Genomic DNA, 12,783 nt, shown 5'->3' with positions numbered 1-12,783 from the left:
TACGTGGTTCAACAATTTATCCACGTGAGCGTTATCTGTACATGTGACGCCGACTACTTTTGTGTCTTCCACATTTGACATTTATCATCTAAATAATACTTGATCTTGATCTGTGATTTTGAAGGTGGAATTATTTCTGTTTACAAAATTTTATTTAATAAAAATTATAGCTATATCAAGAATTTATGTATTTTTAGTTTTAAATAATTTAATTTCAATTTAGTTAAGTTTTAATTTTAAAATTCTAAAATTTTTTAATTTTCAATATTTAAAATTTTGATGAAAGACAAACCTTGATCAAAAAAGGACAGACAAATTGTGTGCCGTTGGCAATTGCTTCCTCGTTGGGCCATAAATAAGTGTATTCATGCTTGACACTTTTTTTTTTGCTAGGAATGTTAATATTTCATGAATGAAAGTGGAAAAGGTTACAAGTTATGCATCCTATACAAATGATTTCTTGGCAAAAAAAGTAAAAACAAGAAAGCATTAAGTTAAGCAGTTAAGCAAGCAGCTGTCATGGCCAATCTAAATCAGCCAGTGTTGCATAATGTTCTGGAACCGAATTCATGCTTGACACTATTAGATTCAAACATTATACCCAATTTTTAAGATAAGTAGATAAATACTCATGTCTCTGCGCAGCTTTAACTTCAGTATGTTAATTCACTTGGCTAATATGATCTATGAAATATGTTTAAAATTCTTTAATTAAGCCTTTTTTTTTTGTTTAATTAATTAGGCCATGTTCATTTTTGTATTTGGTTACAACATCTATACATTTCAATACTATATTTGGACGTTACATTTAAATGTGTTCGTTTTTGTAGTTTATATTGTAAATACAACATCTACATTCAATTATTCGTTTTCCAAATTTATAATAGCATTTGTGAATCACGTTGTTCCTTTGGAGCCAAGTGTTGTGGAGAACTGACTGAAAGACCACCTTGCGTTAAACTATTATATTGTTTTTTTTTTCCAAACTGGTTTATATTGTTTCTTAAACTATAAAATATATTTTTTGAGAAGAATTTTACAGATATGATAGGTAAATTATTCAAACTCTTACACAGTGTTCATAAATATTTTCATAGGTTTTTCTGTTTCAACTATTTATAATTTAAAGCTAAATTATATTTAAGACTATATGAAAAGTCACATTCCTATAAAAAAATTCAAGCCCCTAAAAATCTGCTTACACCACTGATCCTCATCTACTCTGAAATACTTGTAGCTCAAGTCTCCAACACGAACCTCAGTTAGTTTTAAAGAAGCAGGCTTTTCTCCATTACATGTAAACCGAAAGAACGGTAGATGCTTTTTCTTATCTAAATTAAAAACAGTAAATTTATAACACATTTTCCATGATAGATTTCATGAACAGACAACATCTGATTTTTATTTTATTTTTTAGCATCTAACTTTGTCATTTTATCATGGAAACTTTGTCATTTTATCATGGAAACTTTGTAAACTTTGTTTCGATTTCTTCTCCCAAAAGGATAATAAAATAGAGTAAATCGCATGAGATATCCTACAAAATTTAGCGATCAAATATAAAACTTTCTTTTGATTTCATCTCACACACATTATTTTGGTGATTGCGACGTTCTTTTCTATAAGTTAATCTCTAACAGTAGATTGTTCAGCCATCTAATCACGCCAAGACCTTTTACAACGCAAGTAGATCACTTATTACAAACCATAAAAGTATAATTTAAATTGAAGGGCTAGATATATTTTGTGTGTGCAATCTTTCCAAAAGGGAATAGTAAAAAAAACGTGGAAGTAGAAAATTTTAAAAGCTTGTAAATATTCTTGAATAATTTTTAGTATTTTCTATAGATGGCAAAAATAGAAACAGCATTCTGTAGAAAACCCTAGAAACAAAATATAAGGTCATGAGAGAAAGAAAACACATGAACTTGTCAGTGATATGTTCTTGAAACTTGTATTTTACGCAAATCCCAAATCTGCTAGTTCAGAACTAGAGGGCAAACGTGGGATGGGTCGCTCGATAGGGCCAAACGGATTGAAAGGTCTTCCGATAGGATCAAAGGGCTTGCGGGGGATCACGTAAGCAGATCCTTCAATAGTATTAACAATTTGATCTTCTTGATTGTTGTTTCCTTGAGGACCATTCCATATCTCGCACTGCTTGAAGTTCTTACTCAATGCCTCGAATCCTCCATCAGTCTAATAAAAAAACAACAAGTAAAATTGGTTTTGCGTGGGGCGTAAGGTATACAATACAAAAACAAACAACTACAATGTTTTTTTAAACCTAAAGTGACATTATGTTATTAAGAGAGAAAGATGATATATTAATTACCTGCTGAGGCGGAAAAGTGGAAGATAAACTTTGAATTTGTTCACCACAAGGGATAGATTGGTAAACATGGTTAGGCTCTATCGTGGCTTGTGGTTTGCTCAGCTCTTCGTTGGCTTCTCTTGCTATATTATCGGGTTCGTATAGGTTAAAGCAGCTGAGTAGTATTTTCTGCAAAAAACAATTGTACGTAAAAAACACAGAGCGAAGCATCAATTATGATGAAATTGATACGTACTAACAAACAGACATACCTTAAGTTTAGTTATGTTGAAAACAACGCAACTGTAAAAGTCATCAGAAAGCGAAATCTGAAATCCTTTATCATTCATTCCCTCTGTAATATTCAACCGAAAGAGAAAGATTAGGTTTATAGAACTTTGTAAATTCTATTCTACTTGAAAATTCAAGGAAACTTGTAAAGCAAGAAAAAAAAAAAAAAAAGGAAAATTCACAAACGAGGTAAACTAGGGACCATGGAGGTTTTGAATAGAATCCATACCGTTTTGAAGACCTTGTGTTGATGAATCGTTGGATTTCAGATGATCGACTGGATTTTGAGTTTGCGGAGGAGGTAAAGATGATGATGATGATGATGACGACGACGACTGTGTCAAGTGCGAACTCTCAGTCTCCGTTGTCATTCGGACGAGAGAAAACTTTGGAAAGAAATTAAGAGAGTTTCTTAGTTTGGTTATTTAGGGTTTTTGCTCAATATCTACTTCTCTTGTTTGCTATATTGTCAATATTGCTAAAGTTTTCGTTCTAAGCTGGTATTTATATAGTAAAAATAGATCAAACCTTGTTCTTGTTGGTTCAGGAAAAAAAAAGCAGTCAACCCGACGTTGGGCCTTGGATAGGCATCATCGAAAATATTTTATATGATTACTAGTTGTGCGGATTAATATATTTAAGAATTTCTTGGGCAATTGTCAATAATAGCACATTTTGAAGTTTATGTCTCAAAAATAGCACTAGAAGGAGAAAGTCACAAAAATGACATTCGTTAAAGGATAAAATATCCTTAATACCCTTGGTTTAAAATTAAATAAATAAATAAAAATAAATAAAATAAAAATAAAAAAAATAAAATTTTTTTTTATATAGTTTCAGATTATATGTTTTCAGATTCGAAATTTTTATAACTTTTTTATTGAATTTTTTTTTGAATTTTTTTTTATTTTTTTTTTCAAATTTTCTTTTTATAATTTAAAAATACTTTTTGAAACTGTTTTTTAAATTTTTATTTTTTATTTTAGTATTTATTTTTTATAAAATTTGAAACCCTAATTCCAAAACCCCACCCCTTAACTCTAAACCCTAAGGTTTGGATTAATTAACCCAAGGGGTATAAGTGTATATTTACCTCTTTAATGAAACCTATTTTTGTGACTTTAAACTTTGAGTGCTACTTTGGGAACAAAAACTTGGTTTGGTGCTATCCTAGTCTTTTTCTCTTTTTAATTCTAACTTTTATTTTTCTAAAATAATAATAATTCAATTAGATAAAAAAATTAAATTATTAAAAAATATAAAATTTTAGTATTTATATTGGTAATCAATGTATTAAATTATGATTTTTTGTTTCATATTTTTATTAATAAGATGTAGATTTTAGATCAAAATCTTTTCTATAGTAATAATTAAATTACGAAATTTGTATTGAAACTAAAATATATTGTATTTTGACTGAAAATAAATCATGTGGTACTGAAAGGATGATAAAAATCACAAATATAAAACATTAACAAAATAAAAATAGTTTATAAGTATTCAATCTGGTAAAAACCAAACTATTTAAAACTAAACCAAACCGAAATAAAGAAAATAGTTGATTTGGTAGTACTGAATAAACAAAATGGATAATATTTTAAGAAAGTGCAGTATATGAATATGGTTCAATATATTAAGCAATCAAACAGAATAAACCAATGAAACCGATTAATTCAGATATATTAGTATACTTATATATAATTTTTTTAATAATCTGTATTTGATCAATAATTTTAATAAAAATCAGAGAAACTAGCTATAATATTAGTCATTAAAATAAGATAAAAGTAATGATGATATTATTACTAGATATTTTTTTTTTGTAACAGATTATTGCTAGATATTGTTAATATCTATTTAAACTAATGACATATCCTAGAATTATAGAAAAGATGACAAGTAAACAAATTAGCTAATTAAAATCCTCAACAAAATGACAAATCAGCAAAATATCCTAAAATTATGAAACATGAGAAGTAAGCAAAATTACTTAAATTCATGGAGAATATGACAAATAAGCAAAACAATTTCATAAATAATAGTATATATAGATAGATATATGTACAGATGTTTGTCCATATATCTATTCGTTTGTAGGAATTCTCGTCTAACCACACTTTTTTTTCCTTAACTGTATAGCCTAAGATGACAACATTGTTGTTGGTTTATACGATATGAATATACTCTCACATCAATCGTTGGAAAACCATAAAACAATAAATGATGATAAATGTAAATAATCTACTATCTAAATAAAATGTAAATAATCTATTATCTAAACTAAAAATACAAAATAAACAAAATTTAAACAATATGATAAATGTTAAGCCATTACATGGATGTTGTTCCTACAAATTAATATTGTAGGCATTTATTTAATTTTTGGGTATATTCTCACGCACATTATTTTAGTAACTGCAACTTTGTTCTCTATAAGTTAATCTCTAACAGTAGATTGTTCAGCCTAGTAATCACGCCCAGCCTTCTACAGCGCAAGTAGATAGTATTACAAAACATAAAAGTATAATTTAAATTGAAGGGCTTGATTTTTTTTTTTTGTGTTCAATCTTTCCAAAAGGGAATAATAAAAAAAACGTGGAAGTAGAAAATTTTAAAAGCTTGTAAATATTCTTGAATAATTGTTAGTATTTTCTATAGATGGCAAAAATAGAAACAGCATTCTGTAGAAAACCCTAGAAACAAAATATAAGGTCATGAGAGAAAGAAAACACATGAACTTGTCAGTGATATGTTCTTGAAACTTGTATTTTACGCAAATCCCAAATCTGCTAGTTCAAAACTAGAGGGCAAACGTGGGATGGGTCGCTCGATAGGGCCAAACGGATTGAAAGGTCTTCCGATAGGATCAAAGGGCTTGCGGGGGATCATGTAAGCATATCCTTCAATAGTATTAACAATTTGATCTTCTTGATTGTTGTTTCCTTGAGGACCATTCCATATCTCGCACTGCTTGAAGTTCTTACTCAATGCCTCGAATCCTCCATCAGTCTAATAAAAAAAAGACAAGTAAAATTGGTTTTGCGTGGTGCGTAAGGTATACAGAACAAACAACTACGATATTTTTTTTAAACGTAAAGTGACATTATGTTATTAAGAGAGAAAGATGATATATATTACCTGTCGAGGTGGAAAAGCGGAAGATAAACTTTGAGTACCAAACACCAGCTCGGAGGCAACGTCTTTTTGAATGTGTTCACCAGAAGGGATAGATTGGTAAACATGGCTAGACTCTGCAATAGCTTGTGGTTTGCTGAGCTCTTCGTTGGCTTCTCTTGCTATATTGTCGGGCTCGTGTGGGTTGAAGCAGCTAAGTAGTATATTCTGCAAAAATCAATGGTCTACATAAAAATAGAGACCGAGAAGTATCAATTATGATGAAACTGATACGTATTAACAAATAGGCATACCTTAAGTTGAGTTATGTTGAAAACAATGCAACTGTAAAAGTCATCAGAAGGCAGAATCTGCAATCCTTTATTATTCATTCCATCTGTACGTAACATTCAACCAAAAAAAAAAGATTAGGTTTATAGAAATTGTATTTCTATTTTACTTGAAAATCTAAGGAAACTTGTAAAGCAAGAAAATAAGAAAAAAGGAAAAATCACAAGCATGGTAAACTATGGATCGTGGAGGTTTTGAATGGAATCCTACCGTTTTGAAGACCTTCTGTTGATGAATCGTTGCATCTCAGATGATCGACTGGATTTTGAGGTTGTGGAGGTAAAGGTGATGATGACTGTGTCAAGTGCGAACTCTCAGTCTCCGTTGTCATTCCGACGAAAGAAAACTTTGGAAAGAAAGAGAGTTTCCTAGTTTGATTATTTAGGGTTCTTGCTCTCTCTTGTTTGCTATATATATATATATATATATATACTATTTCTTTTTACAACGAAAGACTATTCTATTACTCAATCTTGAGGTAGTCTGGATATATACTATTATTTAACAAGTAAATTTGTTTAATTGTTATATTCTCCATGTTTTTAGGATAAGTTATTAGTTTAATTAATTATATTATTTAAGATTTTATTTTAATATAAATTGATTGATTTAATTATTTAGTATTATTATTAATAATAATAATATTATTATTTATCAAATTACTTACCGTGTGCTTTTTATCTTATAGACAAAATTAACAGAAAATATCCCACAGTTTTAAGTTATTTACTAGAAAAATAGATTTAAAAAGGGATGTTTGGAAAAATACTCTATTTATGTTTTCGGATTTGAAAACTACATTGATTTAATGTGTTTTTGAAAATACACTTGTCCAGTATGTAAAAAGACATTTTTATCAAGTCTAAGTTAAATATTTATGCTATAATAATTTAAAATTTTAAACTGAAAATTATTGAGATTAACATATATTGATGATTTAAGTTGGTTACATCTCTTAATATATTTCAATGTTTGTCTTTTTATGAAAATTTTAAACTTTAGATAAATAAAAATTACTTAACATAGTCATCACTTTCTCAAACATATAATATAAGATTTTGCATTTTGAAACTCATCATCTCACCAAACTTATAACTATGGAATTTTTCTCTTTCCATTGCATGATTATAGAGGATTAGAAACACTAATCCGAGTGGATGTTACAGATAAAATAGAGTCTTGTGTACGTGGCAGTAGCAGATAGGATGAAGATAATGATTGGTAAAACAGCCATTTGTCTGTGTGATTGGAAGAAGAAGTTTGTTAGGGTATAACTTCTTCATTCATCAAGAAAAATATTGACAGTGTTAGATCATCTTCTTCCTCTAGATTGTGTGTACGCTTTTTTCCATTGAAATTGCTTGGAGATTTGTTAATGTTGTTTCAGAATCTTTCTTCAGTAATAGATTCTTTATACTTGAGCTACGTTTCATTGTTTTATGAACGGTGAATCAATTATCGTAGAGGTGAATTCAGTGGTATCAGAGTCATTTGTGTCCTTAGATCAGTAGTAGGCTGTTTGAACCGAGTTTGGTCAGAAATAAGTGAGAGAGACGAAACTCGTCAGTGGATTAATATCGAAGGCATTTTATTAGAAAGATGTTTGTCGGTTACAAATAAGGAAACGAATGGTGAAACAGCCGGTTCTCAAAGAGCTTGCCGGGAAAGTATAAGTCGACGAGAACATGGATGTTGTTCCTACAAATATTGTCTGCATTTGGTTAATCTTGGACCTATATGGAATATTTTTTTCATCTATTTATTTCATTCATAAAAGTTCCATATGCTAGTAGAGTGAAATCGAATTCCACAGAAATGTATTACTCCCTAATCAGGAGGATTATATTCACTTTAGAGGTAAAGAACTTTCATGTCATCTTTGTTAGATTTTAAAATTTTCACCATTAACTTTTTGTTCTTTTTTAAGAAAGCTGACTATTTAAAAAATGGGAAAACAAAAAAAAAGTTTAACCGCCCTTGTCATTATTCTTATGCAAAGCAAACTTTACGCACTAAAATTTGTCTCGGTTAAGTGGAGGGGGCTCAATATGGCGTGCATGGCTATGTCACAGTAGTATTTAGCGACCGATCTGTTAAAATAAGCTAACCCAATAGCTACAATACAACTATGTATAAATGAGCTTAAGTATTAATTAGAGATTGAGAACGCAAGATATACCTAAACTAAGTTATGACATTAAACATAATGAGGACAGAGAGGAAAATCTGTTTTCAAATTCTATGGAAAAAGTTCTTCATCTATCTACAGATAAGACCTTGATTGTCTATATGTAAATAAACTTATTAAGGAACTTAGGTGTTCCTATCACATATAAGGTTTTATCTACTTACTCTCATGAATTAGCTATTAATCCATGGAAATCCTAATTTCCTATATTTTACTGGCACTAGAAGTTCCTAATGAACAATTAAATTAACACACAAACCTGCTTCCTTGTGGCATCAGGTTGGTGACGTTCACGTTTTGTGTTGGCTTCTTCTTGATCCATTGGTCTTATCCTCTGAACTGAGGGTGTGTGATCTGCTGCAAAACAATGGTCGTGAGTGGAATCTGCAGAGTCTACGCAACATGTTCCCTGAAGAAGTATGCTGATGGATACAACATCAAAGGCCCTGTGGAGATCAGAGTGAAGACCTTTATATCTGGGACTATGATACCACTTAAATTACCTTAAGGAGTGAATTATTCTTTCAAATAAGAGGTTCAATTGTAGTACTTAGGGATCGAATCCACAAGGAGTTAGGGAACCTATTAAACCTAGTAATTTATTAATTCTAAGTGTTTGTTGTTTTATGGTTTTAAAGTACATAGCAATCCTAATTGAGCAAGTCTATTGTTCGACTAACAAGATGGTTTGGGGGTGTAACTTATCGGAAAGGTATTAGATGCAGGGTTTCTATTCAGGTGTTGGAGATTACAATCCTATAGATGCCTATCAGTTGCATGCATGATATATTAGAGCTCAATCCCTTAGACACAATGATCAGCGATGGCAATGTTTCACTGGTTAACTAACTAGATCTTGGGTCTAAACTATCGTATATTGATCACAAGAAAGTGTCGATCGATGGTCCTATAGGGATATCGATCGATACACCTTTCACAAATATCGATCGATTGTCAGAAGACAATATCGATCGATGCTTCTAGTTAAGTCTTAGGCGTAAGTTCATAATGCTCACTAGCTTTCTAGTTCAGCGGTAGCCTTTTTCCATTTGTCTAGTATGACAGATTAAGTTCAGGACTGGATGGTCAAGGATGCTTGACTCATGCAGATTCCTAGATTCAATATTCTAGGTAGCTAATCTAGAACAAGCATTAAGATCAATCAATCAATGAATACCACAACTTAGCAATCTATAGTTGGGGCTAATCCCTCTAACCTATTTGAACCATGAATCTAACAAGTAAACTACTCAGACATAGCTAAGCAATTCATGACACAAAATGTAAATAAAAACTGCATATAATAGAATAGATGAATCAATGGAGTTCCAATCACAAATCTCTCTATGATCTTCTCTCCTAAAACTCTCTGCTGAAAGGTGGCTTAAAGCTCTCTTGCCTCCTAACATTTAGGCAAGTATATATCTATTAGGTTAAAAACTCGTCAGGGGTAATCTTGTAATTTGGTGAAGTCTTGGGTTTAAAGCCGGTTGGAACCAAGTCGTGCTTCTGTGTCTCGACATCGAGCGATGGTACATGATGTACATCGATCGATCTTAATCTTCAATCGTCGAGGTTTCTCTTCTGTATCGATCACGACACTGGATGTGCATCGATCGATTGTGTCTTCTTCGTATCGATCTCTAATGGTCAGCTCAGATGAATACTCATTTAAGCTCCTAAATGCTCCATAATCATCACTTTACTCCAAGATACTTCTGAACCTGAAAACATACCTAATAGGATAGAATATATAGTATATAGATAGTAAAATACTTATATACCATGGGTGAAAATGGGTCAAATCCATGGTATATCAGACTACACAAAATCTGGACATTACACCGTCAAATCTGATTATTGGGTGCAGAGCAATGTGTTAAAAGCTGATAGCTCAAGGGATCAAGTCTTACAGCCAAGCTTGGATCCCCTGTATCAGACCATTTGGAAGCTGGAAACAAGCCCCAAAATCAGGCACTTTCTTTGGAGATGTATCAACAACTCCCTCCCGGTGGCCCATAATCTAACACATCACCATCTCTCTAAGGATGCTAGTTGTTTGTGCTGTGCGTCTGGGGCTGAAACAGTCAATCATGTTTTTTCCAGTGCCCCTATGCGAGATTGATATGGGCTATGTCTCCAATCCCTGCTCCTCCTGAAGGTATTACTGGAGATCTCTTTTCTCTAATCTCTATCATGTACTGAATGCTCATAAGTCCTACCCGAAAGATGAAGTGTCAATAGAGCTGGTGCCATGGATTATTTGGAGAATCTGGAAGAAAATTTCCAATTCAAAGGAAGAGACTATGATGCTATAAGTACACTCAACAAAGCGAAAGAAGATGCAAAGGAATGGAGGAGGGGGAATGAGGGTGAGAAAAAAGAGGTCAATAATCAAGCTAATATCAGTAATTGTCACAGATGGAAACCTCCACTAGCTACATCGATTAAATGCAACACTGACGGATCCTGGTATAAAGACAGGGATCTGAGTGGAGTTGACTAGGTGAGTAGGGATCAAACTGGTTGGCTATTGTGGACAGGAGCAAAAGCGATTCAACACATAGGCTCAGCCATTGAAACTGAAGCTGAAGCAATCCGTTGGGCTGTGAGAACTATGTCTGGTTTTGGGTATCGAAATGTGGTGGTGGAGACAGACTCCCTAGTTCTGAGTAGAATGATTAATGGAGTGGAGGATACTTGGCCGATTCTCAAACCGATTCTATAGGATATAGACCATGTGTTGAAGGCAAATTCAGGGTTCAAAGTGGCGTTTTATCATAGAGAAGGGGTTTCGGTGGCTGACAGAATAGCAGAGGAGGCTCTTTCTTTTGAGAATCATGTTCCTAAGTTATATTCTGTAACACCTAGGTGGCTTAAGGATTTTGTAGAGGCTGATATGCCTATAGAGAACACTTAATTGGCTAATGAAAAGTTGAGTTAAAAATAAAAAAAATTAACACATAAACTGTGTTCATAAAGGAATTTACTATCATACTTAGATCTCTTGATTGGCTTAGACTCTCTAGTCAATAACTAGACTCAAGCGCGCATTTTCATCTATATTCGATAATCCAACACTTGACAAATCATGCATGATCAGAAAGGTAGTCTTGAGTAGTCCAGAAAAGATAAACACTAACTAAGATTTAAACAAAAATAGTCGAGCAAAAGTGGTAAAATAAAATTCTGAAATAAATAATTTGATTCAATTCATCACGATGGCAGATTTTATTTGAAATGATAAAGACTAACTAAAAAAAAAGATAGTTAAATATAAGCAAAACGCTTCGGTCGTGTTAGTTAAATCGATTTTATCCCCATTACTTCAAAATTTCTCATTTAAGATTCATTCTTATATTTAAAAAAAGCCCAGTGAATTAGACCCAATGAAAAACCCAGTTGAAAATCACAGTATATAATGTCTATAGTCGGAAGGTCTAAGATATCTATCTTATTAAAACTCAAGTACAAAATTGGAGTGTTTGGAGACTTGAATAGGACTTTTAAAAATTTGGAGTGTTTGGAAACATGGATTGCAGTCTTTTAAAAAAAAATATTTTTGTTTGAAAACAAGGATATTAATATTAAGAAAAAAAGTAATGGGCTTATGTTTTTTTTTTAAATTGAAAGTTATCTAGGCCACTTTTAAAATATACCAAAATGGGTCAATCTAATTCCCTAAAAAAAAATTTTTTAAACTAACCATAAAACAAAATTTAAACTTTATATACATATTTCAAATCAAAATAATAATTCAAATTTGATTTATATCAAAAATTGATTCAAAAATATACATATATTCAAAAATAGATTTTTACTAAACTATTTTTCAATAACCATTATAAAAAAATATTGTCAATATATATAAGAAAAACATAATACAAAGCCCAATTTGAAATACCAACTCAAATTATGGTTTTCATATTTCATATTAAGTTTTAAAAATATAATATATGTAATTATTTATATGATGGTATGTATAAAATACTATTAATTATATGATTACTTATATGATGGTACATATAAAATACGATTAATTATATGATGATAAAATACGATATATAATAATGACTAGGGATGGGCTTTTGGATACTCATACGGGTTTAGTTCTGATCGGTTTGTATTTTGGGTTTTCGGGGTCAAAGATTTCAGCCTTATTAGAATGTTTCTAAATTTTGGTTTGAGTTCGATTTGGATCTTTGCGGGTTTGGTTTGGGTTTGGATAACTAATTTAAACTATTTTTAAAGTCTTAAATCATTATATATTTTATATTTCTCAAAATGTATAAATAAAATAATATATTACGTATAAATTTGAATAACATATGTCATAATACTTAAGCTTAACATATCAATTGGCTTGATTTAAAATTTTGGATACGAAATCAATAATTATTTTAAGTATTTTTAGTGATTTGAGTATACTTTAACTATTTCAGATATTTACTTTTGACTATCTATATATATTTTCAAGTATTTAAACCAATTTAAAAGTATCATTTTTGATGTTTTATATACGTTA

The 12,783-nt window shown here is 31.0% G+C and overlaps 2 protein-coding genes across 2 annotated transcripts; both read right to left on the bottom strand.

Annotated features, from left to right (window-relative positions):
• Nucleotides 1–1,818: 1,818 nt before the first annotated feature.
• Nucleotides 1,819–3,383, bottom strand: LOC111200061. The gene is made up of 4 exons (XM_022690737.2): nt 2,835–3,383; nt 2,587–2,669; nt 2,336–2,503; nt 1,819–2,199 (listed from the first exon to the last, which is right to left on the bottom strand). Exons 1-4 carry the CDS (start codon nt 2,974–2,976, stop codon nt 1,960–1,962), a joined length of 633 nt encoding a protein of 210 aa, XP_022546458.1. The 5' UTR covers nt 2,977–3,383; the 3' UTR covers nt 1,819–1,959.
• Nucleotides 3,384–5,189: 1,806 nt separating this feature from the next.
• On the bottom strand, nt 5,190–6,570 carry LOC106383205. Its single transcript, XM_013823332.3, has 4 exons — nt 6,281–6,570; nt 6,034–6,116; nt 5,744–5,947; nt 5,190–5,614 (listed from the first exon to the last, which is right to left on the bottom strand). The coding sequence occupies exons 1-4, from the start codon at nt 6,399–6,401 to the stop codon at nt 5,375–5,377; spliced, it is 648 nt and encodes a 215-aa protein (XP_013678786.2). The 5' UTR covers nt 6,402–6,570; the 3' UTR covers nt 5,190–5,374.
• Between the last annotated feature and the right edge of the window lie 6,213 nt (nt 6,571–12,783).

The sequence above is a fragment of the Brassica napus genome, chromosome A8 (assembly GCF_020379485.1).
Source record: "Brassica napus cultivar Da-Ae chromosome A8, Da-Ae, whole genome shotgun sequence".
Classification (NCBI taxonomy): domain Eukaryota; kingdom Viridiplantae; phylum Streptophyta; class Magnoliopsida; order Brassicales; family Brassicaceae; genus Brassica; species Brassica napus.
The sequence above is the reverse complement of the archived record's forward strand: the minus strand, read 5'-3'. Positions and strand labels throughout refer to the sequence as shown.